Below are 26,098 nucleotides of genomic sequence, written 5' to 3' on the forward strand. Positions count from 1 at the left end.
CCCTTTCTCAAAGATAAATACTTACCATCTCATAATTATGACTTTCTCTGATAATTTAGAAATTTACAATCTCATAATTTTGATAAATCTTTATTTTCTTGTACAAGCAGAAATGGGCTTCCGTAGTATATCATGTGCAATTTGCCGGTAAATGTGCAAAACCTGCATCACACTTATCACTTTGGTTTTCCACTTGCATCATCCCACTCTTATGTGCATATATTATTGTATTTTACTTCTTTTCATTTGATTTATATACAGCTCCACTTTTTATTTTTAATGTTGGTGGTTTTAAAAATATTCCAATATCGCTTTTTGAAAATGACTGGACATTATTTGTAGTAGCAGTAATGGTTAACAGATCTGTCCATGCTACTTTGACTCAGTTTCATTATCTTGCCACTTTAATTTCCTTCCAATGTTGGTTTCATATAAAATATTGCTTGCATATGCTGAGCAATTTAATCCCTGGATATTAAGTACAAATTCAAAGTACTGCAGAATGATAAAGTCATATTAATGATTAAATAATATATTCTGTATTGGCTACAAACAGTGGAGAGCTGTCAGGAAGTAAGGAGGAAGAGAGGAACAATGACATGGATGGAAGGAAATTGATAAAACCAATTATAATAATAAAATTAATCCAAAACTTTGGTGCAAATTAGCATTTTTTTTTCTTCATATTACCACTTACAAACACCCAACTCTGTATGATGCAACATAGATCAACAGCACAACCAACAACCTCCCTGGTGGTTGTAATGACATCGTAACGTAGTGCGTTGAAGCTTTTATTTTATTCCCAGGAGAAATTCAGAATATACAGTGGAACCATGGGAAACCACATTTGAGATAAATCTTCAAACGCAGGGTTTCATATTGGGACAGATCACAGATCAGCAGCAGCATGTTTCAGTCGAGAAAGATGTTCTGAAGAGATATGCTGAGAGTTGTTAAAATCACTCCTACTGCCACGAATGACATCTGTCCTGGAGCTGCGAGAGGAGAGAATGGAGGTTACAAAGAGTTTATACATTCACAATGTATGGATGGACATTTAAAAATTCATACAGTAAACAAATATTAAAAATAAGAAAAAAAGGATAAAATTGCAAAACTACAATTGTTCTTATGAATTGTGAAAATATTGTAATTAGACCCTGAAATGCTGTTTTGAATTTCTCTATTGTCTTTTTTTTAAACCCGTTGTTGTTTTTTAGTCTAGTTGGTGAATATCTCTTACTAGATGAAAACTTCAAGGGTAAAGGAAAAGCTTTTGCCTGCAGACGAAGTGATATCTTTTTTTATTGATCAATAATACCCTAAAAAACTGAGGTGGAGGCTTGGATGGAAAAATGAAGTTTTACCATGTGAAGTTGTGGAAGTTGAAGTACTTGTAGTAGTTGGAGTTGGAGTTGTAGTAGTAGTAGTAGTAGTAGTAGTTGTAGTGGTGGGGATCGTTGTAGTGGTGGGGATCGTTGTGGTGGTGGGGATCGTTGTAGTGGTGGGGATCGTTGTAGTGGCGAGAGTGGTTGGTGCAGGAGTGGTTGGTGCAGGAGTGGTGACCACAAGGCTAAGGGGTCCCGATCGGACGGCGTAAGATCTGGTGAACACACTTTGAACCATTGCTTTGGTGTTAAAGGTTTCAGCACACAGGTCCGGGCACTTCTGGGAAGGCAAAGTGGTGATGCACAGGTTGACTGTGCACTCGACATACATCTGCAAAACACAAAATAATTAGATGCATTAGCAGAGTGGACGGATATCTCATGCAACATAAGTCACTGGCTTATGGAATGCAAATATACATTTATGTAACATTTATATTCATATATATAGATTAACACAAACATATAACATATGTATGCTTAGACTTGTCTTGGGACATTAAGAGAAAATACACAAAAATGTGTTGCATGAGAATACAGACCGTTGTTCCCTGGTTCTGTAGACTGTTCAAATCAAGGCGGTAAATCTTGTAGTTGGTTTCTGTTGTGACAACCTCGAACGTGCTGTTGGAAGCCGCACACCTTGAAGAGTGAAGCCAAGACAGAATCAATACTTCTATTCAAAATGGTGACCGTGGACTGTTGTGGGGCAGAGGATTGTCACTGACCCTTGGCTCAGGATAGGCCTGGTAACTGCAAAGTCCTCCGTCTCAGACTCTAAACACTGGCTCACTAACAGCTCGGCTCGCTCGATGCTGCAGTTTGCCAAAATGTGCAAGTCTATCTGTTTGATGTCGGACTCTATGGTGTCACTGCTGTAAGTGGAGCCGTCGGAGGAGCTGTTGCTCCCCAATATTGACCCCACCTCTCGTCGCGTTCGTGGTGATGATCTGACGATTTCGCGCAACTTGGCAAACTTGGTGTAATTTGCCATGGGTCCCTCTCCTGGGAAGTATAGTTGGATCTCAAAGCCCAAATATTCCCCGAAGACCTCCTTCTCTGTGGGCATCCCAATCTGGTAGTGTGGTCCCTTCACCTGGGCTCCAGGGATCCGGCAGGCCAGAGGGAGGATGAGTACCGGCTTTCGGCTGACCCTAGTGTAGGGACGCACACTTTGCAAGGTGTTGGTGTAAACCAGCTCTGATCCAGCGTGCTAGAAAACAACAGAGGATGAGAATGAGTATGGCTGGAAAATATATCCCGATGCCAAGGTAGGAGTAAGAATCAATGAGCAACTCAACACCAGAGTGTAAAGCTAGGTTTTACTGCTCAGTGTGTCTGTTTCACGTTAGGTGTGATCAGAAGTTCACCCACTACTGCACAGTGCTCTGTGTGTCTGCACAAGGAGAGGTTCAACCACTTGAGGTCAGCAAAGACAAGCTTTTCACGTGGTGTGAAGTCAAGCAGTTAATGCTGCAATACAGCCTATGACTAGGAACATCTGGTCAGTAATGCAGAAACACAGACAAAAATGCAGAACGAGAGAAATGTAGAAAGAAATACAGAAAGAAAGAAATACAGAAATAAAGAAATGTAGTTTAGGTACAGACACAAAGAAAGAAATGTAGAAAGAAAGAAAGAAATACAGACAGAAATAAAGAAAGAAAGAAGGAAAGAAAGAAAGAAAGAAGAAAGACAGAAAGACAGAAAGACAGAAAGAAAGAAGTGTATTTAAGGTACAGACACAAAGAAAGAAATGTAGAAAGAAAGAAATGCAGTAAGAAATACATAAATAAATACAGACAAAAAGAAACAAACAAAGAAAGAAATGTAGAAAGAAAGGGATACAGACATTAATGCAGAAAGAAAGAAAGAAAGAAAGAAAGACAGAGAGAAATGCAGAAAGAAAGAAAGAAAGGAATACAGACATAAATGCAGAAAGAAAGAAATGCAGAAAGAAAGAAATGCAGAAAGAAATGCAGAAAGAAAGGAATACAGACATAAATGCAGAAAGAAAGAAAGAAAGAAAGACAGAAAAAAGAAAGAAAGAAAGAAATGCAGAAAGAAAGGAATACAGACAGACAGACAGAAAGAAATGGAGAAAGAAAGAAATGCAGAAAGAAAGACAGAAAAAAAGAAAGAAAGAAAGAAATGCAGAAAGAAAGGAATACATACAGAAAGACAGAAAGACAGACAGACAGAAAGAAATGTAGTTTAGGTACAGACACAAAGAAAGAAATGTAGAAAGAAAGAAAGAAATACAGACAGAAAGAAAGAAAGAAAGAAAGAAAGAAGGAAAGAAAGAAAGAAAGTCACAAAGAAACAAACAAAGAAAGAAATCTAGAAAGAAAGGGATACAGACATTAATGCAGAAAGAAAGAAAGAAAGAAAGAAAGAAAGAAAGAAAGACAGAGATAAAGAAAGAAAGAAAGAAAGAAATACATACAGAAAGACAGAAAGACAGACAGACAGAAAGAAATGCAGAAAGAAAGAAATGCAGAAAGAAAGGAATACAGACATAAATGCAGAAAGCAAGAAAGACAGAGATAAAGACAGAAAGAAAGAAATACAGACAGAAAGACAGAAAGACAGACAGACAGAAAGAAAGAAAGAAAGAAAGAAAGAAAGAAAGAAAGAAAGAAAGACAGAGATAAAGAACGAAAGAAATGCAGAAAGAAATGCAGAAAGAAATGCAGAAAGAAATGCAGAAAGAAAGGAATACAGACAGAAAGAAAGAAAGAAAGAAAGAACTGCAGGGAGCTGGGGCCTGTTACCACAGTCTTGGTGCCGCAGCCGCTCAGGGAGATGCTGGCCATCAGGTGGGTGTCGTTGTAGGACACGGGACACGTGGGGCTGTTGAGCTGCAGCTCGTCCATCTGGATGTCGGTGAGGGAGGCGATGGGAAGCACCAGAGTCATTTCTGTCTTCCCACACTTGAGCTCTGCAGACAGACACCAGCAGATCCTGGGTTTATAAATACACTCTCCTGGTTACACAGATCTAATCAGTGCACTCTGCATCGGAATCACACAGTCAACACTGAAATAAGCCAAAGAGGAACCTGTTCCAGCAGGAAGCGTCTTCATTTCCCCTGAAAGAAAAGCAGAGGGCTATTTTAGTAGTTGATAGTTGATAGATTACTGGGTTTTCTGTGAGTGGAGCCACAGTAAAGCATTTTAATAAAACTGAAGGACTCACGTTGGTACAACCACACACATCTGGGCTCTGACTGCAAACTGGAAAAGACAATGAGTACAAATCAACCACAGCAGAAGAAACCATCAAACAAACTGGAATCACCTCTGCCAACCAGTGCACTTTCGGTGTACATATTTTTACACCCTTTTTTTTTTTTTTTCAGCTTCTTATAAGGTCACTGTGACATTTAACCACTGAAACATAATGACTTCATCTTTTAATACAAGTGACAACGGATTCAAAGTTGAAGAAGCACTCTGTGAGGCCTCTGTGACCTCGGAAAGTTAATGAGTAATTCCAAATGAATTGTGACAAAAACCTACTGTACTATATATATATATGTATATATATATATATATATATACACACAGTCACACAATTTACATCTGTACTAAACCGCTCATGCTGCGTCAGTGTGTGACTCGACTACCTCTTGGTGTTTGCAGCGAAGCAGAGGGGCAGCAGCGGAGCCAGTTTGTTCTCGGAGCGGACCCAGGCCATGGACATCATGGACAAGGGGCCGATTGATTGGAAGCCAACCCTGAAAAGTCCCGGGGGGCCAACCACTGCCATCTCCAAGACACTGGAGACAGAGAGAGGACACGTTTCAACGTACAAGTCAACAAAGTCTATAACATAGGTGCAGTTGTTTTTAGACATTTTAATGAAGACGTGTCAGATATTACATCTTCACAGAACATCGTTTTTTACAAATCACACACACAGGTCATTGTTTAGTTATTGTACCTGCTGCATTCACACAATATCAACAGAATGAGAGGAAATAGAAGAACAGACTTGGAAGTGTCGGTGCATTATTATCACTTGTGTTGTCATCGCACCAGACAAACCTGAAGGGGCTGCTTTCGTTGCTCTACATATGTAAAAATACTCATAAACTAATTCATTTAATAATCTATTTTTTCTTCAACAGAATATGTCCAAATTCTTTAGTTTCAGCTTCTAAGATGTGAGAATGTTCTGGTCTCTGTTGTCCTCTACGACGGAAAACTCAATTTCTTTGTTTATTAGACAAAATAATCATTGGCAGCAAAGTATTTACAGAATCATGAATAATACAAATTATTATTAGTTGCAGTCGTTGTGAAGTGTATCCAGAAATGTCATCTTGAGAAACAACACATCCTAATAAGGTGGGGCTGTATTTTGTGTTTTTATGTGCGGGCAGAGATGAAGGCTCGACAGGACTCACCTCTCCAGCCGTGACATGAAGTTGACGTTGAAGCTCACCTCCTGGAACGGAAGGACAGAGTGCGTGGTGTCCTGATCGGGGGTGTCGTCCATCGCCACTGGTTCATCACTGCATCTGGTCGACGACTCCTCCACTGGACGTGAGGAGAGTAAGAGACAATGTGTGAAACTTCAAATGATAACCGGAGGAAGAGAGGAGGAAAGAAAGGGCTACTTTTTAAAATTTCAATTGTACAAAACAGTTTAAAACTAATTTCACGCAGAGTAAGAGATTGAAAAGATTCAAATAAAAAAGGTGAAAGGAGTCGGAGAGAAAACGAAAGAAAATAGTAATAAATTACATAAAATTGTGAAGAATAACAAAATTTAAATATTTTGATGTTTTGATTTGGTTTATTCTGTGTGTCTAAACCTTGTTGGTCCATAATGAGCTCGACTGAATTCCTCAACTATCAAACTAGACCGGCAGAGAATCTTTATCGTATAAAACATCTCATGGTCAGCTTTCTATATAATAATGTGTGGAACTAAAAACGCACAATCATGTGTCAATGTCCATGTTTAAAAAAATGGGATTTTCAATGAAAATTAGCTTTTTTAAGATTGTGTTTATATTTTTCCTATTAATATATGTCTAATTTTATACTTGTATACAACCTGTATTGTATTTTTAAAATATTTTTAAAATATTTTTTTTTAATATTTGGACGTAGTTTTCATTTAAGCCATTTCTGATAAAACCAAACTTAATCAACTAGCTTGAACTAAATTACAGCAACCTACTATCTGAATGACTGACCGGTGAGAGAGAGGTGCACAGGGACGGCGCTGAGGGGGGTGTTGTCTTGGCCGTGGGCGCTTTTAGGCACAGGAATCAGATCCTCTGCCATCAGGTAGATGAAGTACGTTCCCGCTGCGGCTTTCCCAGTGAAGCTCACCACACATTTCTCCTGGTAAAACAAGACAGAATATTATCAAGCCAAGTTTTCACTGAGCAGAGAGCCCCAGTGATTCAAGATAACTGGGGCCATCGTCTCTAGACAGTCTGGGAGTTGTTTAAGTTCTACTTCCACCAAGGAGGTTTCAGCCCCGTCCGCTGTTTGTTTGTTAGTAACATTGAAACGTGAGGCTGTATGGGTCAGGGAAGAGCCCATTGAATATACATGTTTTGTATATTGAAATAATTCTTATATAATTATCCATGTATCTTAGATTAAAAAAAACAGGCCTAATTAGGGGACAGGTTTTTATAAGACTGAATCGAAGTATTCCAGTTATTTTGATGTTATTAACCCAAGCACCTACAGAACTTTCTAGCTTAAGCTGTAACAGACACTTGTAGAGAAGACTTTAAAATACAGTAACTTTAAAATATGAGAAACAGAGAAATATCGATCAAAAGGAATAATGATGGTTATCTGACGAGGTGAAATCACAATTTAAAATGCAAACTCCAAATAAATAACAGGTCGGGGGGGGGGGGGGGGGGGACGAATGCGTAAAGTTGTACAGGGTGGAATTCTGAGTCGAAGTCAAAATGAGAAGTTGTTGTTCATGATAAATGACCTGAACAAAAGATCGTTATTGGCACGACTTGTATGAAAAACTTAGTTTGAGTGGACGTAAACATTCCTGGAATCGACTGCAGTCTTTTCTTTGCAGTGAAGGTCGGTGAGTCATTCAAAGTTTTGATTGTATTTGTGGAGTTGCAGGCTTCTGGTGGTTCAGCCTAACTTAAAGTCATCCCTTCCTCCTATGCATGATCCGGCTGTCGAGTGAGACACAGAAGTAAAGACAATTCTTCGAGTGCTGGACTGCAAAATATGATCAATATGCATTCTGCTGCTTTTCTCTTCTGCTACTTTAAACTAATTTAAGTTTGTTCACTGCTCATGAGCTCTTGCCTAACAATCCTTCATCCATCTTGTCTGTCAATCTGGTTCTCCTTCATTACTGAGACTGTCTCGTGCGTTGCTTTCTCTTGAAGTAAAGACACTCATGATATCCGGCTTCCTGAACCAGATGAGCTGCTACTCATAACGATAGATTGGAGATAAACACTGGTATTTAATAACTTCTGAGTCTTTTTAACTGATCCACAGTTCACAGCTCGACTCTTCAACTTGCTGGACCTGATACTGACATTTGAATCTGTGACTCCCAGTCACTCCCAGTCACAATCTCCCAGGAGATCGTAGCCACTCTGATGGAAGTGGATCTCACCTGATTCAGTTCTATGAAGGAGTGTCGAGGGCAGCTGACACACTCTCCCTGGTCGGCCTGGGCGAAGCGGCATCGCACCCGGTCCCCGTCCGGGTCTTTGACGGACAGACTGAAGTGGTGAGGGCAGTCCACGCGGGCCCTGATCCCATTACACCATTACAATCAGTGACAAAGAGATAATCAGCTTGTGGAAATCACAAAAGCTTTCCGAACAAAGGAGAACACGAGAGAAAAGGAGGTAAATCTGCAAGGTGTAATGTTTTTTTACGGTAATCATTCAGGGACCAGACACTTCCTGGAGTCTCTATTTGTTTCTATGCAATTTTCACTGTTAAGAAATAGTCCAACACACAAAACCTGCATAAAAGCTTAGTTGTTGTCAGTACATTTGGGGTTTTGTGTGGATTGAATTGAACAACTGTGATCATGACTGAGCTTTAGAGGTGCAGAAAGGCAGCTTTTGCATCAGGCCTCATTTTCCTAATTTTATTTAACCTCAGAGTCACTGATGTGCTTATTTTAAACATCCACGAGTCCACATCATGTATATTGAGTTTTTTTAATCAGTCAGAATATGTGAGAGTATGTGTTGTATTTGTAAAATTACCTTAATGGAGGAGGAAGAGCAACAAAAGCAGGATGATTGAGTCTCCCGGTGTTTTCCCGAACAATCGGTCGGGCTTTCAGTGAAACATAGAACGTTGTTTTGTCCCTGAATATTTAATGGAAAACACAAGTAAGAAGAACTGAAACACACTGATTTCACTAAAGGTACCATCCTCCTTCAAATCATCACATCGAATGCCCCATTTAAATCAAGAAAATAACTAGATACAGTTAAATTCAGCATAATAACTGAAATGTTAAAGAAGTAAAAGTACTACAAAGTATTCAAAACGAACCATGAGCAACTGTATAAGGTATATTAACATCATAAAAACGAAGATACAAGGATTTCCCTCTTTAAACATAATAATTCCTTCTTATGATCTTTAACAAGAAACCTCCATCTCATCTCTTGAATGACACTTCACAAGTTCAGATGCTTAGGTCTCGTACCCTAAACTGATGGAGCCAGTGTAATCACTGGGGAGGTTTTTCTGCCACTGGCGGACACACCAGCCGGGTTCGGGCTTGGTGCCGGTGAAGGGTAGAGGGGTCGCGTGGACCAGACAGTCCTCGCCCTCAGAGCACAGGTCCGTGAGCCCGGGACAGGGAGTGGGAGCGATGGCGGTGAAATGTGCTCGCACCTGCAGGGAGCAAAGCGACAAAGCTTTAATGAGCTGGAACAGATTTTATTACTGAGCCGAGGACAGAAGAACAGGTAGTGTGAGTGCAGCTGCTCCCAAACAGACCAGAGACACATGCTCTTACAATTATCTCATTCACTGAGAACTATTATTATTAGAAAATTAAAAAAAATCTTGAAAAGATTAACAATTAAGTTACAGGGTCTTCGTTAGTGAAATTGAATGAAAATATAACAAATAAAAATTAATATTATAAAGCAAAACACGCTATTCTTAATATTTCCATTAGTTAATTCAGTTTAATATAGATATTTATATTAATATAATCATTATTTAACTTTTCTGTATTAAAAACTTTGTGCTAAGTTCATGGGGATATTAAGAGACCAAATCATTGAACATAACAATTAAATAATGAATTCATAACTTCCAATAAATTCTATCCTCAAATAATTTGTCCAAAATAAATAGATTAAAGATTAAAAGTTGCTCTCCTAGCTAAAATACCCTCCAAGAGTTCAATAACTGGTTCTGGTCTTTTTAAGTAAGAAAAAATTTGGTTTTTCCTTCTTCATTAACAAATCCCTGATAGGTTTAATAGGTTGTAAACATAAACAATTCACTAATAAAGTTATTTGAAGGTTTATAAAGATGTTAGTGAAATAAAACAACAATGGAAACTTTGAGAAATACCTGCAAAGTTCAAAGTGAGAATGGTTTCCACACAAATTTTAAACTACTGAGATAAAAATAACATAATGCTGAGGATTGAAATTATAACTATAAATTCCCTGTAACCTTCAAACAGTGGGAAAAACTTTAATCCGCCAGTGCAACAGAGTTTGGACTTGAAGAATAATCTCAGCTGAGAGGAAAGTTAGCCCACCGTTTTCCCTCCATCACTTTCCAGGGGCACAGCGTGGACGGTCATCCCCAGGGAAGAGGCCTCGCAGGCGGGGCCGGACAGGAGCAGCGTGAGGCCCTGCACCAGGACGCAGAGTCTCCATCTGAGAAGCATCTGAGCGGCTCAGTCCCACAGGAGGTCCGGACCTTCAGGACCAACAGAGACAGGAGGCCTTGAGCAGCCGGGACACTGAGCAGACCCGTGTGAAGTGTCTCTTAACGTCTCGTGTGTTGTTTGAAAGACGTACTGAGCTTTGACACTTTCGGAGACATGGCTGCTGTTTGACGTCAGTGTGACGAGGATGTGATGGAGCCGCTCTGTCAATGTTATGGAGATAAAAATATGTCCCATAATTACCATGTCAACTGAAATTCCTGGTATGTCAAGAATATTCCATTGGTAGGGTGTGGAGCTGGTGGTATGTACTGAGCATGACAGGTAAAGAACCAACAAATCGTCTGAGGCTTAAACAAGATATTTTAACATGAAACAACAAAGATAATCACGATATTTAAAGAAATAATCAAAATTCACATTGGCAGTCGTAGACACGGTCATAACTCAAATGATGAAACAAGGGAAGGAACACGCATCAGGACACTTGTTACATACGACTGCACAAACATGATGAGGACCTAAGTATACTCTATAGTTTTAATATTGTAAAACCATTGCATAATCATCATGGTGTCATTTATACCACGCAATGACGAATGTTTTTATTGATCAAAATCAACTGTAGATCATGTCTCTAAATGCGACAGGCTACAAAAAGATGATAGTAATATAGATGCATTTCAGCTATATAGCATTTTTCATGTTTATACAAAGTGAAATGAAAAAAGTCTGAATTCATTATAGTAATGATTAGTATAGGATTACAGTATATTATAGATGTAAATAGAATTTGAAAAACAGTTCACAAATAAGTACATAAATCAAACCAAAATTTCCCTCAGGACTACTAAAGCATCGATGCATTAAAAAAACATATTTCTCGACATTTTCTCACTCAAAATTGATAAAATATATCAATATGGTAGATATGATCTCTAGGCCGAGGGACCTGGAAAAATACATTTTCTTCCCTGACGTCATCTCACTGATTATACATGATACAATAAGAACATTTGACCGATCACTACAAACTTCACTGTCTTTCTAACTCTACTTTATAAAGGATATATCCTGGTAAATGTGTTTTCAGACCATGGTACTTTTGTTGACCTGCTTTAAGGAGACATTTGTCCTTTAAAACGGTACACTGAAATATCGGTGGCACAAAAGACAAGTTCTATTAGATATTAATTTATAATTTCAACAAAAATAGGAAAGTAAAACAATCAAAAACAAACTAGAACCAGAAACCAACCAACTTCGATACCTTGAGTGATACCCAGTTCAAATACTGTACAAGTTTGGATATTTCCCTTGTTTATCTTGGTTTACATTAGATAAGGCCCCTGAGCAGTTTAATACGACCCTGATCTTTTATGTAATGTGTACTGTCGGTATATTAGTGTATAAATACTGTAATACACTTTAACTTGGTGATTTTAATTCATTTTAAACACATTCCAAGGCAGTAAGATGCGTATTAAATTACAATGTGATTAAAAGGGTGAAACAGTCTGTGCTGAGGTGAACTGCTTTGAATATTTTTGTTATTACAGAGCTGAGCAGCTCATGACTTTTAGTTTTGTTTTCCTAGAACACAACTTCCATAACAGGTTTTAAAAGTATTTTGCAGATCTTTTGAACCCGACTTAACCCTTTTGACAAAAGCACAGAGGATGAATCTTTGAAAGAAACATTTTAAAGTACATTTTGAATTATTCTTTGTAGTAAACTCACTTTTGAGGTTATTATTAAAATAAATACTTTAAATCAAGTTCATTATTAGATTCATTCCTGTTTAGGAACAATAATTATCATCAGCTTAAAGATTAAACTGGTAACCCAAATATAAATTAGTAATCACAAGACCAAAAACTCCCAGCTCTGGAGAAATAACAATATTGTGTTGACTCTAAACTCGGCATCAATGAAACACAACCACCACAGAGAAATCAAACATCTAAAGCGCATGTCAAAATAATGAAGACTCATGTTACCTTGAGCCACTGGTAAAGTTTTGAAGTCCCAATATGTAATTCTACTCCGACATCAAACATGTGTTAGGAGATTCCAGTGAATGTGGTCCGTCTACATAGACTCAGGAAGTTAAGGGGACGTGCAGGTGAATTTGGTCAGAAGTGGAATGAAGTTAAACCGGCTCAGCCAGAGAGTGCATAAGAGTCACGACTAGCTGCACGCAACGAGGACCAGAATAAGATAATTATAGTTTACCTCCAGTTACAAAGCATGAACACATCTAAACACAGTCAGTGCAGTCAGACACCTGATGCAACCGTTAAAGAAAGGAGCAGCACAACAGAAAAACACCCGGGAAGGTTAAGACGTTTATTTATTCAAAGAGCAAAATATAATATTCTAAGAAATGATGGTACAGTTGTCTTTATCGACCCCGAGTGTGGAGCTAATTAATCTTCCTTCCTGGTCCAAGAGAGCACATGGTCATTTCTAGTAGTCACACGATTACTACTCAAGTCTCATTAAGACATTTCGCCTGCAAAAGCGCTTACGTTGTTCCTTTCCGTTTAAGTTTCTAGTAAATATTTCACAAAAACCTCACACAGACATTAGCATTATTCATTTAAGTTTGGCCGGAAAACCACTGGTCCCAGTCTAGTAGAGGAGAGTTGTCCATTCAGGAGGGTCCCTGGAGTTTAGTCAGCTGAGGAGAGGGGAAGGCCTTCTGGTGCTTTGGACCTTCTGTCACGTCGGAGAAGCCAGATCTGATCTTTACTTGCCGTTTTTCACATTGAGCATTTTCTCCTGCGATTCAAAAACAAAAAGTGAGCATAGCAAACTCAACAACACCTTGGGAATCATCTCTCAGCCGCCCGACCCCCTTACTTTGATCATGGTCTCCAGCTTGATGGCGTCTGCAGCGAACTTGCGGATGCCATCAGACAGTTTCTCCACCGCCATGCGGTCCTCGTTGTGCTCCCAGCGGAAAGCCTTCTCATCCAGGTGGATCTTCTCCAGATCACAGGCCTTGGCTGCAAAAACCAACCGGTCAAAGTGGAAATGTGTTCAGGGCTCATAGGTTACACATTCCCTCTCAAAACTAAAACCTATGAGCTTTAGATACGTGCAGATCCTCTCTCACAAAGTCTGAATTGAACTAATAAATCCAGAAATCTGTCTCTGTCCGACCGTTGATTTTCGTAATAATCGCTCATCCATCCCACTTTTAACTTGGCAGGTGGATTTCTGAGGAGCAGAGTTAAGTGTTTTGGATGAAAGACCTGGACCCTAATACTAAGTTTATTTATTAACACTTGCTGTTTACAACTACAACATAATCGCTGTGTCACACCAGGCATCTGGGCTCTGAAGTAGTAGCACCACTAGGGCGACCTGATGCCCACTTGGTTGGTGCATATAAGCCTTAAGTCACTTGGCGAGCGTTTCCCTTTAGAGCAGGAGGACATTGTTATCGTTTAAAGGATGTGATGAAATACTCTGTGCTTTGATGAAACCATGTGGGAAATGGCAAAATGCTAAATGCTTGTTAGGTCTGAGCCCTCAAAGAAGCTTGTACAGTTGTGTTTCAGACAATGACTGATGCTCCAAGTGGCAACGGCCATACTGAAGCAGAAGTGTTTCATTGACAGAACAACTTAAATAATGACAATGTTCCTGCTGAACCACTGACCAAGACTCAGTCAGACATGTTTGAGGAAGAGGAGGACGAAGATCGGGGGATCTGCCGGCTTTCTTAAAATGTTCAAAGTTTAGGGAAAAGGTAATGATTTACAATGTGACAAATGTTTTATGTTTATCAAATGTTTTTTTTAATTTCATGTTCTCTGCTTCAGACGCTGAAAAAAGTTAATTCAGAAAACCCTCAGGTTTAAACTAAGCGTTTTGATTTGGTGACTCAGTTGAACTCCTGGCCTAACCAGTTACTGTGCGTCTATCCCATAATCAGTCACGGCAATACTGTCTCCATATAATTATACGACGGCCAAATACGAAACACAATGGTCCTTTGAAGCAAGCGTGAAATTGTAATCACAGGTGTCTGTGCAGAGAAGTCGGGGGTTTATTATTTTCATATTTATTTTGATCTCACTAGGTATCAAAGAATTTAGTCTTTAGTCATTTTCTATATTTACAGTTCACTGAATGTCCATGAGCAACGACAATAAAAGTATTTTGCAGGAAGGCTTTGAGACAGAGAGCAGTACCTTTCTCCACATTGAGCATCTCTGTGACGGTGCTGTGATCCTCGCTGAGCTCTGCCAGCAGCCCAGGGGAGATGGTGAGCAGGTCGCATCCTGCCAGGGCTTTGACCTCACCCGTGTTCCTGAAGGAGGCGCCCATCACCACGGTGCTGTAGCCAAACTTCTTGTAGTAGTTGTAAATCTTGGTCACACTCAGCACACCTTCGGGTGGAGGAGGAAGGGATTAGTCAAACATGTGGACGTCTCTGGTTCCACTACAGTTACACCATGTTCAAACTATGCTCTCCTCAAACAACATGTGTTTATTTATAGGCTTATTTAAGGCTCTGACATGTAGTGGAAACATAATCCACATTTACCCCATGTTCTACAAGAAGCTGAAGCATGTTCCCATTCTATAATGAACTGATACATGTGTGTGAGAAGAGTTAAATCCTAAAAGCATAAATCCATACATTTATGATAAACTGTTTACTTTTACACTATAACAAACAGAGAGGCGGGTTTCATTGCCAGTGTTACCTGGGTCTTCATGTGGCTCGTAGCTCTTACGGCCTGTAGCTCTTACGGCCTGTGTTGTCCTTGTACCAGTCCATGATGCGTCCAACAAAGGGTGATATGAGTGTAACATTGGCCTCTGCACAGGCCACAGCCTGAGCGAACGAGAACAACAGGGTCATGTTGCAGTGAATGCCGTGCTTCTCCTCGAGCTCCCTGCACAAAGAAAAGAGAAATATTATTTTCAAAAACCCTACAAACAGATGACAAAAGGCATTGTTTCCTGCAGTGCGATTTGAAACCAACTTCTGGACCATAGCGATCACACAGCACACACTCACTTGCCAGCCTGGATCCCCTCCCAGGTAGAAGACAGTTTGATGAGCACACGCTCCTTACTGATGCCTGCCTCTTTGTACAGAGCGATGAGCCTCAGAGCCTTGGCAAGCATTTCATCTTTATCATAAGACAATCTGTCAGGGGTAGAACAACACAGACATGAAGCATTACTGGCTTGTGTAATTGCAGTGATGAAGAGGTGGTTTGATCCCCAGCTGCTACGTGATCATATGTTCTTAAAAACATTCAAAACACACGGTTTGTCCCTTTTGTTTCCCTTGCAAAACGTTTTTTTTTTTTTTAGATAAATGCAGTTATTGTCACAGCAAACGTTATGAAAGGATGAAGTGTATTCTTGACATTAGAGTGATGACATAACTAATAAGTGGTTCTGTGAATACCAGTTTGCTGAAATCTATTATGAGTAACGCTGAAGGCAGCCAGAACTCCCTCTGGGTTCTGTCACTGCCACTGTTCAGGTCAGGTGAATGCTTCTGTCTCGAGTAAGCACGTCAGTTCATACCTGGCATTAAAATGTATCTTCACGTCTCTCCCTGCACCTTTTGTGTTCATGAATTTCACCCGTCTGCTCTGTATGCAAATCCATTTTGGTTGGAGGAGACCAAATTGTGTTGTTTAAAGCCAGTCTGATGATGACAGACTGACACACACAATGTCAACGTGTGTGTGTGAGAGGGAGAAAGACTAGGAATGCTTCCTGTCATAGTTTGACGTGTCGTTGGCACCTACCTGGCATCCACCTCAGTGGAGACTCTGCCTGGAACCTTCTTGAGAATCTCCAGCCCGAAACTCACAAACAGCTTGTCCATGGTGTGGGCTACCTGCTCGTCCTCGGTTCTGAACAAAGACGGAAACATAACAGAATGTCTCAAACATCCACAAGGACTGAACATGGGTCACATCATCTCTATGGGATCAGACACCTATGAGTTGGACTAAGACCACAACTCCTCAGGGAGCTACACAGGGGCACCATGCTTCAATGCATGGTATACTGCAACAACATCAGCATAGTGTGTAAGGGCCTGGGGAAGCCTGTGCATACCATCCATTCTGCCCTACGGTAATAAAGGACTCCCCAGACAGTGGAATGGCTTCTTCCCCCCCGGCCACAAGACTGCTGAATAAATATCTTCCACGACAGTCACTCGCACACAAAGTGTAATATTTAACAACTGTACCTAGCAACACACACACACGCACCCACTCGCAATGACAGAATTCTTATTTCATTGCTGTACATTTTGTTTTATGATTGTTCTTAGTGTCGTCTATAATTTCCCACTTTACTCATAGAATGGCCCTTCCCTTTTTTTCACACCTCTCCTCTGTGCTCTGGTGTAACCGGTTAGACAAATCACATCTTGAATAATAATACTTTAATTAACATGACACTTTTGCTTTTCTTCACAGATTAACTCAGTCATCAGAGCTGCGTCTATTCAGGTTTTACCACTGGTCTTATCAAAGAGGTGTAATTAAAATAATTGTTTTATTCAAAAGGTTTCTGGTTTAGCTCTTTAACATGTGAAACCTCTTACCCGCCTTTGGCGATGCCGTATTTAATGGCCTGATCCAGCAGCTGCTGGTAGGCTGGCATCTTGGCAGCAGCCAGGATGAGTGATGGGTTGGTGGTGGCATCCTGAGGCTTGTACTCTTCAATAGCTGCAGGGTGGGAAGATGCAGCAAGGTCACATACATGCATATCATATACCTCATTGAGTCAAGATTTTTTTTTTTTTGTTTTGCATTCATTTAGCATTTCTAATACAATCTTACAGGCCTTAGTTAAGGTCTAATAATAATAATAATAATAAAGATTTGTTTTTATTTAACCTTTTCAATGTAAATATGCCATAAACCTCAGATTTTAGTTTGATACTGTAACTCAAGGTTTTCCTTCAAAGCAATTTTTCTACACATTATAATTTGGAAAGGACTCAGACTTGTTGACTCAACCACATACAGCTGGTCTGGTGAAGCAATTGCGCCATCTAGTGTGTAGATGTTGCACTTCACCATTCTCTGAAAAACCTGCTCAGATTCATTCCAGGCAGATGATCAGCATTTCTTATCGTCACATGAAGATAACACAATCTTACATCACCTTTGAAAAGACAGCGGTTTCCCTGTATGATAATTGGTTGAATTGTCATTTGTTTATTACAAAAGCTTGATTATATGTTTCTGTACTTAACAGTTTTGACAAACTGACTTATAAAGATGAGTAATGGTAACTAAGGTTGTTCCAGAGCCTGGAGGAAGGTTTTAAAATAATCCCTCTTGCCGCTCACAGCACTGACCTGCAACTTTTGATTTAATATGCGAGAGCGGCAGGGTCCTTGTCATGGGGCAAAGTGGTTTAGTGTGAGTTCAGTCAGTGTTGCAAGCTTCTGCAGCCACAAGAACAAAGACTGCCTCTGTTCTGCAGCCAGCTGTCTCTCAAACCTCATCCAGCAGAAATAATGGATTCCTCAGTAGACCAGTAGGGTATGGACTGGATACTGGTGATAAACAGTTCGAAACACTACACGGTTTACGAGCTGCTCGTAATAGTATTCCTAGAAGGCGGGCTCTGGCCTGTTGGCAGATGGGTAGTTTCATAATGTAATAGTGATCCCAAAAGGCCATTAAGGACACGCAGTTCCTTTTGCACTGATCATTCATGTTCATTTCACCAACTGTATTTATATCACAGCAGACAACCACATGATAACAGACCGGAATGGTTGCATCTTTACAACATTAGCAGTCATGTGATTTGGGAGCTTATTGGAGGGGGTACGTACACAGGCAAGTGAAAGTACATCTAAATTACCACTATAGGAAAACACACATTTCACATAATAATGATGTTAATTTAACTGCTAGCCGTGTCACGCATGTGTACAGAAAACCAGTTTTCTACACATCCACTGTTCTGAGAGCAGTTAAGTGCATGCAGATACTAGAAAGATTAAATGAAAGCGAACATTATAGAAAGAAAGAAACTCAATAGCGTTCTCTAGACCTGCAGCAAGGGCCCCATCAGGCCCCTGCCACCAGTTAAATGAATGTTCCAGAGAACATTAACCACCACTTATTAGAGAAGTGAAGAAAGACGGTGGTGTTACAGCAGGTTTGACCATGCTCTTGCAGGTCTGTGTGTAACAGAGGCGTTGGTGCTTGATTTTAACATGTCTACACTCGCAACAAGTGAAACCTGAGACGCGTTACAACATTTGGGCATAACCTTGATTTCATAAACCAGACATAAGTGTACATTTTGAAAAGGACCAACTGCAAATCCTGAATAACCACAGCTCTTATTACGGCTTCTTTGTTGGAAAGTTCTGTCCTTGTGTTTTCTAATGTTGCTGCATTGGACTGTACACCTAAATTAAATTAGTTTTATTTTTCAGCCAATTTATATAATTAATGTTTTATAATTCTATTTCGGATTGACAGTGATAGAAAACTCCCACAATATCTATTATTCGTGATCAAAGATCAACCTCAAGCAATTCAACTGCTTCAAAATGAATTACATTCCAGTCAACAGCTTTTATTGTCAGCTATGTTGGCCTGAACTTAATTATATATTAGTTTGTGTAATTGTAATTATATAGAAGCTTGTGTGCAGCCACAGAAAGCCCGACTCAAAGAAAGCACAGTCTAAAAGGTGTCATTTGATATGAAATAATGTTGACACAATAAAACCATTAGATGAAAACAGCAGCTCCAAAATTAAAGTACTAGTCTTCACTTTAGCCTCCAAATAGATCTTGCACTTGCCCTCACACTTTTATAATTGTAATCACTTTCTTATGTTACTTACAATCCGTTACATTTTAATATGCCTCCATTTGATCTGTATTGTATGTAAAGCCCTTTGAGCTGCATTTCTTGTCAACAGACAGTAAAATATCCAGCGACTGTTTATATAATTCAATAATTTCCTGGTCATTTTAGTTCTCAAATGACAACATTTGATGTTTCCACCGTGAAAAGTCACAATTGTCTCTTTTCTTTGCAACATGTGACATCTTTGAGTTTAGGACGGTAAATATTATCACTATTATGAGCCGATACAGTAAAATATCAGACAACCATTTAGATAATTACATAATTTCCTGGTAATGTTAAAGCATGCATTACTAAATCTGCTGGTTCTATTTGGAAAAGTCACAATTCTCCCTTTTTATTTTGTTTTTCTTTGCAGCACATGACAGTACCGTGAATATCTGTGTGTTTACGACAGTTCACGGCACAAAACAATTTGACAAAATCATCTGTAGAATAAAAGTTTGTTTGTATTTTACAGACACAATTAACATTTTTACAGATGAATCTATGGCGAATATCATCATTGCAGGCAGCATAATATCCTGCTGTGCGAGTATAGCTGTATGTGTGTGTGTGTGTGTGTGTGTATGTGTGTGTGTAACATAATCCGCCTCCCTGCTGTCACGCCTGGCTGCACACAGCAGTTGTGTCGTGTCATCCTGACTGTGCATGAGGAACTTTCTGGTTTGCATCACAATGCAATAGTGTTTTATGCAAACTGTTCCTCATTCTGACCCATTGAGAAACATGACCTTTTCCCCTCTGTGGCATGAATAGAGAAGAACGAGGAAGTAAAAACACAGATTGCACCTTGTTCCACGTTGAGTCACCACACCAGCTACAGTTTGAAAACACGGCCATATGTCTGACATGTGCACAAGTAGTTAATTTAAAGTAAAAACACTGTGAGGCAGGTGGGAGGATAATGTAAACAATGCACCTGAGCTATCACGTTAGTTAGCTAGCTTTAGCCACAGAGGCTAAGTTAAGCTACTGTTACTAAATTGGGAAACAACAAGTAATCCGCTTACGAGCCTGTCAGTTTTTTTGTAGTTGAAAAGTTACTGTAAACTACACTCACACCCTCGGTTAGCATGCTGCTTAGCTAGCTAGCATCCAGAGGAGTGAACCCCTTCCCACCCCATGCTAATATTTAACTGGCACGGCGGTCATTCACATTAAGTTGGTTAGCATGCTAGCAGGCTATCGTTCGGCGGAGCTGCCGCGTTGTGTTACCGTGAAAGTCTCCGGTGTCCGCCACCACCACCGTGTGCTTCTTCAGCTGGTTCAGCGCGGACTCCATCTTCCTGCGTTTGTCGAGCGACTCACTGGACATGACGAGAGGCGAGCAGCTGCTTTTATACAGAGAAACACGTGAGACACCACAGGACCTGTGACAGGGACGGGAGCGAGCAGCGGGCAGGAAGCGGCAAAGCGGGAGCGCGCACCGATACACTCACAGCGGAGGGAGGAGGGAGGGAGAGAGAGGGAGGGAGGGAGGGAGGGGGAGAGAGAGAGAGATGAATAGATAGATAGATAGATAGATAGATAGATAGATAGATAGGAGAGAGAGAGAGAGAGAGAGGGGGGGGGGGGGGGGGGAGAGATGGATGAATAAATACATAGATAGATAGATAGATAGATAGATAGATAGATAGATAGATAGATAGATAGATAGATAGATAGATAGGAGAGAGATAGAGAGACGTGTGCATGTGAGGAGAGAGTGAGAGAGAGAGACATAGAGAGAGAGACAGAGAGAGAGGGAGAGAAAGAGAAAGATAGATAGATAGATAGATAGATAGATAGATAGATAGATAGATGGATAGATAGAAGAGAGGGGGTAAATAGATAGATAGATAGATCAATCGAGAGAGAGAGAGAGAGAGAGAGAGATAGAGAGATGGGTGTAGAACCAAAGTTAATACCTCAAAATTATAAATTAAAGTACTTTTACTGACTTGCGACAGTAGTGTTAGTCGATGATTTAAAAAGTTAAACCTGTGACATAGAAGGTCTTAATGTTATGGGCTGTTTCCTTCAAAAGCACAGGCAGTGGAGTTAATGGATTGATGGACTTATGTGATATGTTTTTTTCCATTAAAAGAAGAACAGAGCCACAACATATTTTTCCCTCAAATGTCAGTGGGGGGGCTCCAAAGAAAATCACCTTCTGAGTTTAAACTGCTGGATACAAGCTGCCTGTGAAGTACCTCTCTGCAGCATGTGCAACAGGCAGAGTTTCCACATCACACTTGTGTAAGTTGCCTGTTGGACCATGACTGGCTCACAGACTGGTTGTGTCATAAATCATACTCGCTGGGAACCGTTGCACTTTCAGCAGGTGAATTTAAAAACAGTCCAGCGTCAGACTCTGAACAAAGACAACATTGTGCTGCTTTGTTAGACACTAGCTGAAACATTAAATGTAGAAGCACAGATGTAAGAGCATGCACAGAATCTAAAAACATACATGAGTGGGAGTTTAAACATTATGATTTGTTAGTTTTTATGCCATTTTAGTTGTGTAATTCATTTATATCATTTTGAATTCAATAGTTTTCTTAACATCAGGAAGAATATATAAGATAATTGGTCAACTTTTATAACTGAGTGAAACGTGGAGTTAATCCCAGTGTCCAGTCATAAAGTGAGAAATGTAAATCTATTTTTAAGAAAGTAGATACAGATGCTTTCTTAATGGCAGCGAATGGGGATGAGAATAAATAATAAATTACACATTGAACAATAAACAGACAGCTGAGGACAGTGAGATGCAATTGAGTCATCAATCATTTATTTAACTGAGCGCTAAGAGACGTGCGTGTCCAATAATAATAATGATAATAATAATAATAATAAAGGCTGCAATGATGCTATAGGAAGTTGCTCTTATGTTGAGAAATCAAGCAGAGAAGTCAGGTTGTGTATGGTCTTGTACTTAAGACAAACATCTATTCATGAAAACGTACCAACTCCAAGTGTTTGTTTCTACAGAGGCCGTAATGGCTTTAGGATAATGGAACTACTTTTTCTTTTCTATCTATATATATATATATATATATATATATATATATATATATATGTATAAAAAAACATTTGCTTACAAACCTCCCGGTGTTTGTGGAGGGTCAAACGTATTTGTATGTATTATAAGCAGCTGTTTGTGTTCACCGCCTGCTGCTTTTAAATCGTCCCCTTGACTCAGAGCGAATGAGCCAATAACTTACCTCTGGAAATTGTCAGGGGGCCAAACACCAACAGCTCCACAAGGGACCATTATTGCCCCTTGTGAGGTGCTGCAACTGTGCTCGCCACTAGATGTCGCCCTTTTGTTGTTTTGGGCTGTCAGTGATTGTGAGGGAGAGAGAGAGAAAGAGGGGGGAGAGTGTGTGTGAGAGTGAGAGTGTGTGTGAGAGAGAGAGAGAGAGAGAGAGAGAGAGAGAGAGAGAGAGAGAGAGAGAGAGAGAGAGAGAGAGAGGGAGAGCCTGTGGGAAGAAACACTTTGAGAAGTTTTGTCAGTCACTGAGGAAAGAAGAGAGGCAGCCAGGACAGAGATAAGTGAGTGGTAAGTCATTTCCATGTTGTTTCTCAGTGTCATAATGAGATGAATCTGCTTACAGCAACTGTCAGGCTGTTGTTTCCAACTTCTCTTCTTCTTCTTCTCCTTCTTCTCCCCTTTCTCTCCTCTTTAAGTTTGTATTCCAGCAGCTCCCACTCGGGTGTCCTCGTCTTTTGTGCAGATTGAAATCCGCAGCTCTTGTGGGCTGAGTTTGTCTAATTAGAAGAGATGAAGTAGATCCTGGTTTCATTTATCTTGTGTGATTTGGTTAATGAGCGTGGCACAGTGTTTACCTAAGGGAGGGATCACATTCATCACAGCCAGCGTGTGCTCCCTGCTCACCAGCACTGTGCTTTCCTCATAAGAAACAAACTGGAGCCCTCGTGTTGTCGGTGCTTTTTGTTTTTATCACGACGTGGTGATGTGGGAGAGTGATGCTCTCTGACTGGCCGGGGCCAGAGTTTCCCTGGACCGCGATGAAAGACAGAAATAAACTTGAGGAGAAGAAAAACATTTCAGAATACCAACCATTCCTCGAGCCATTCCCTCCCATCAGGGTTTTTTTTCTTTTCTTCTGGAGGGGTTTCAGGGAACTTAAGGCCTGGCTGACTTCTCAGAGCCGGGGCTGACTGGCAAAGAGCATACAATGTGCCCTTATGTGAGGTGAGGCAGAGGTCTAACATTCGCCCGGAGGAAGCTGTTCCATATTACATGTAGCACATCAAACATTTATCTGGACTTTAATGAAGGCAGTGAAGCTGGATTAAGAGGAAATCAATCATGAAAAACACATAAACCCGGAGATGTTCTTTGTCTTCCTGGGCACATTCTTGATGCTCGTTGCATCAGTAGGATTATATTAGACAAAGATATTTTTTAATGGTTTCTACATTTGATTTTGAACAGTCATGAAAGAACAAATATGTTGAGAAATGCCATATTGAAACCACAAGAGAACATATGCAACTTAGTCTATTCTGCAGTTCAAACAATAAAATAAAACGGTGACATGTTTATTACGTACATGATGTCACTGTTTATTGTTTACTGTATACTCCAACATCCACAAAGCCCGATTCAGCAGCAGCTCAAAAACCTCAAGAGTGACCATGAAATCCAATCAACACGTCAATGAAAAGATTCAATGAAAACTGGACAGTTTGACCTTCGTGAAAATAGGATTTTTTTTACACGGTCGTCTTATTAGACTCAGCCAGATGAGCCAACTTCAACTTCTATCAATAGTTAGATAGATAGATGGATAGATGGATAGAGAGGGAGGGAGAGATAGATTAGAGAGAGGCTGGGTGTCTATAGATAGATAGATAGATAGATAGATAGATAGATAGATAGATAGATAGATAGATAGAGAGGGAGGGAGAGATAGATTGGAGAGAGGCTGGGTGTCTCTAGATAGATAGATAGATATAAACATGTATATATATATATATATAGATAGATAGATAGATAGATAGATAGATAGATAGATATAATTATGTATATATATATATATATATATATATATATAGATAGATAGATATAAACATGTATATATATAGATAGATAGATAGATAGATAGATAGATATAATTATGCATATATAGATAGATAGATAGATAGATAGATAGATAGATAAATAGATAGATTGATAGATAGATAGAGAGGGAGGGAGAGATAGATTAGAGAGAGGCTGGGTGTATCTAGATAGATATATATATATATATATAGATAGATAGATATAAACATGTATATATATATAGATAGATAGATAGATAGATAGATATATACATGTATATATATATAGATAGATAGATAGATGGATAGATAGATATAATTATGTATATATATATATATATATATATATACAAAAGTCCATATATATATATATATATATATAGATAGATATAAACATGTATATATATATAGATAGATAGATAGATAGATGGATATAATCTTTTCATTGACGTGTTGATTGAATTTCATGGTCTCTCTTGAGGTTTTTGTGCTGCTTCTGAGTTGAGCTTTGTGGACGTTGGATTATACAGTAAACGTTAAATAGTGACATCAAGGGAAGCTGAGTTTATATTAAAACTGAATTACATTAAACATTTGATGGTTAAAGCTTCTTAAATATTAGGACTTGCTTCTCCTCTTTGTTTTCATAGATTGAACACATGTGTGGTTTATGACTCTATTGATCACACAACACTACATTTTAAAGCATTATTTCTTGAACAGAAACCTATAGTGCAAAATGGATGCACACATCCAACTTTTTCTTTATTACATATCAGCTCCGGTACCAAACACTTTAACAGTTTGCAGTTATTACATATCAATCCAATACCAATCAAAACAGCTTCCTCAATGTGTGGAAATTATTCATAATGTCAAAATATGCAAAGTGATTGACTCTTTTCCCATCGCCAGCAGAGGAACCTGCCTCCCTGGTTCTTTCCCCTCGGTGTGTCGTGTACGTTGAGCTCTCACCTCGGTTTACAATTAGAAACTGACAAGACCGAGCAGAGGCGATAGTCAGAAGTTAACAAGTCACCTAATTTGCACATTCAGCCGGGTGAGACATTTCCGTCACTGCCGATCAGACCCAGGGGTGAAGGTTGATTGTGTCTATTCCAACTGGAGACAAGAGCCAGATGTTAGAAACATGTAACATGACTCAGATCCAGCAGACAGCATCAGAGCGTGGATTTGATCATCTTTCTTTGATTGATTGATCATAAAGTCCGATCAATAGGATAATCAGTAATGGAGGTAATCCTTATCTGCCACGAGGGAGATGTGGTTGTAGTAGGAAGAGTAGTAGATTGACAATGCAGCTCTATGAAGAGTAGGTGGAGAGACAGATGTGAATCAGAAACTGAAATAAAAAGACAGTTTCGAGGAGGAGACTTCTGCCTTCAGTCCCGACTCAGGAATAGTCACGAGTTCAAATAGTTCTATTCTAAAAATGCTTCACAAGGCACAGACTAAATCCTGCTCCTGTTAGATTAAATTTCACTCGCGATAAGTTGAACTTGACTGAAAAAGACAGGTTTGAGTTTCAACTTAGAGATAAAGTGGGGCTCATGTTCTATGTATAACTTAATGACTGCTGCTGCTGCTGCTACTTCCAGCTGACAGTGACAGGGGGGGGGGTGCTCTGACACATTCCAGGATGTTGCACTCATAAGAGACAGTGGAAGAGACGGAGTGAACTTCCCTTTCTCATGTCCTCCCACATTTCATCAGCTCCGGCTCAACTGATGACCTGATGGCTGTGGACGGTCGGCAGCTGCCCCCCTGTTTACCTTCAGCTGCCGGAGTCTTTTTCATTCTGCAGCTTTACAGTGCACACGGCAT

The 26,098-nt window shown here is 39.7% G+C and overlaps 3 protein-coding genes across 4 annotated transcripts in view; 1 reads left to right on the top strand and 2 right to left on the bottom strand.

Moving 5' to 3' along the window:
• Positions 1-74: 74 nt before the first annotated feature.
• On the bottom strand, positions 75-12,482 carry LOC128437396 (uncharacterized). 2 transcript variants are annotated; one of them, XM_053419547.1, is made up of 15 exons: positions 12,293-12,482; positions 10,161-10,324; positions 9,084-9,274; positions 8,632-8,736; positions 8,025-8,163; positions 6,601-6,751; positions 5,803-5,935; positions 5,020-5,172; positions 4,590-4,627; positions 4,453-4,482; positions 4,166-4,332; positions 2,120-2,604; positions 1,934-2,033; positions 1,371-1,722; positions 75-998 (listed from the first exon to the last, which is right to left on the bottom strand). In XM_053419547.1, the coding sequence occupies exons 2-15, from the start codon at positions 10,290-10,292 to the stop codon at positions 916-918; spliced, it is 2,259 nt and encodes a 752-aa protein (XP_053275522.1). In that variant the 5' UTR covers positions 10,293-10,324; positions 12,293-12,482; the 3' UTR covers positions 75-915. The 2 variants fall into 2 exon arrangements, with proteins under 2 accessions (XP_053275522.1, XP_053275515.1); XM_053419540.1 differs by having other exon boundaries at positions 10,161-10,495.
• A 145-nt stretch (positions 12,483-12,627) lies between these two features.
• On the bottom strand, positions 12,628-20,609 carry taldo1 (transaldolase 1). Its single transcript, XM_053419558.1, is given in 9 exon segments — positions 12,628-13,076; positions 13,158-13,303; positions 14,498-14,695; positions 15,017-15,053; positions 15,055-15,208; positions 15,334-15,465; positions 16,082-16,189; positions 16,894-17,017; positions 20,414-20,609. Coding segments are annotated over 9 exon segments (1,032 nt in total). The 5' UTR covers positions 20,514-20,609; the 3' UTR covers positions 12,628-13,043.
• Positions 20,610-22,608: 1,999 nt separating this feature from the next.
• Positions 22,609-26,098, top strand: part of tspan4a (tetraspanin 4a) — a gene marked incomplete in the record, with an annotated part of 93,249 nt that continues 89,759 nt past the window's right edge. The window contains 1 exon segment of the mRNA XM_053428657.1: positions 22,609-22,745.

This window comes from Pleuronectes platessa, chromosome 1, assembly GCF_947347685.1.
Source record: "Pleuronectes platessa chromosome 1, fPlePla1.1, whole genome shotgun sequence".
Taxonomy (NCBI): Eukaryota; Metazoa; Chordata; class Actinopteri; order Pleuronectiformes; family Pleuronectidae; genus Pleuronectes; species Pleuronectes platessa.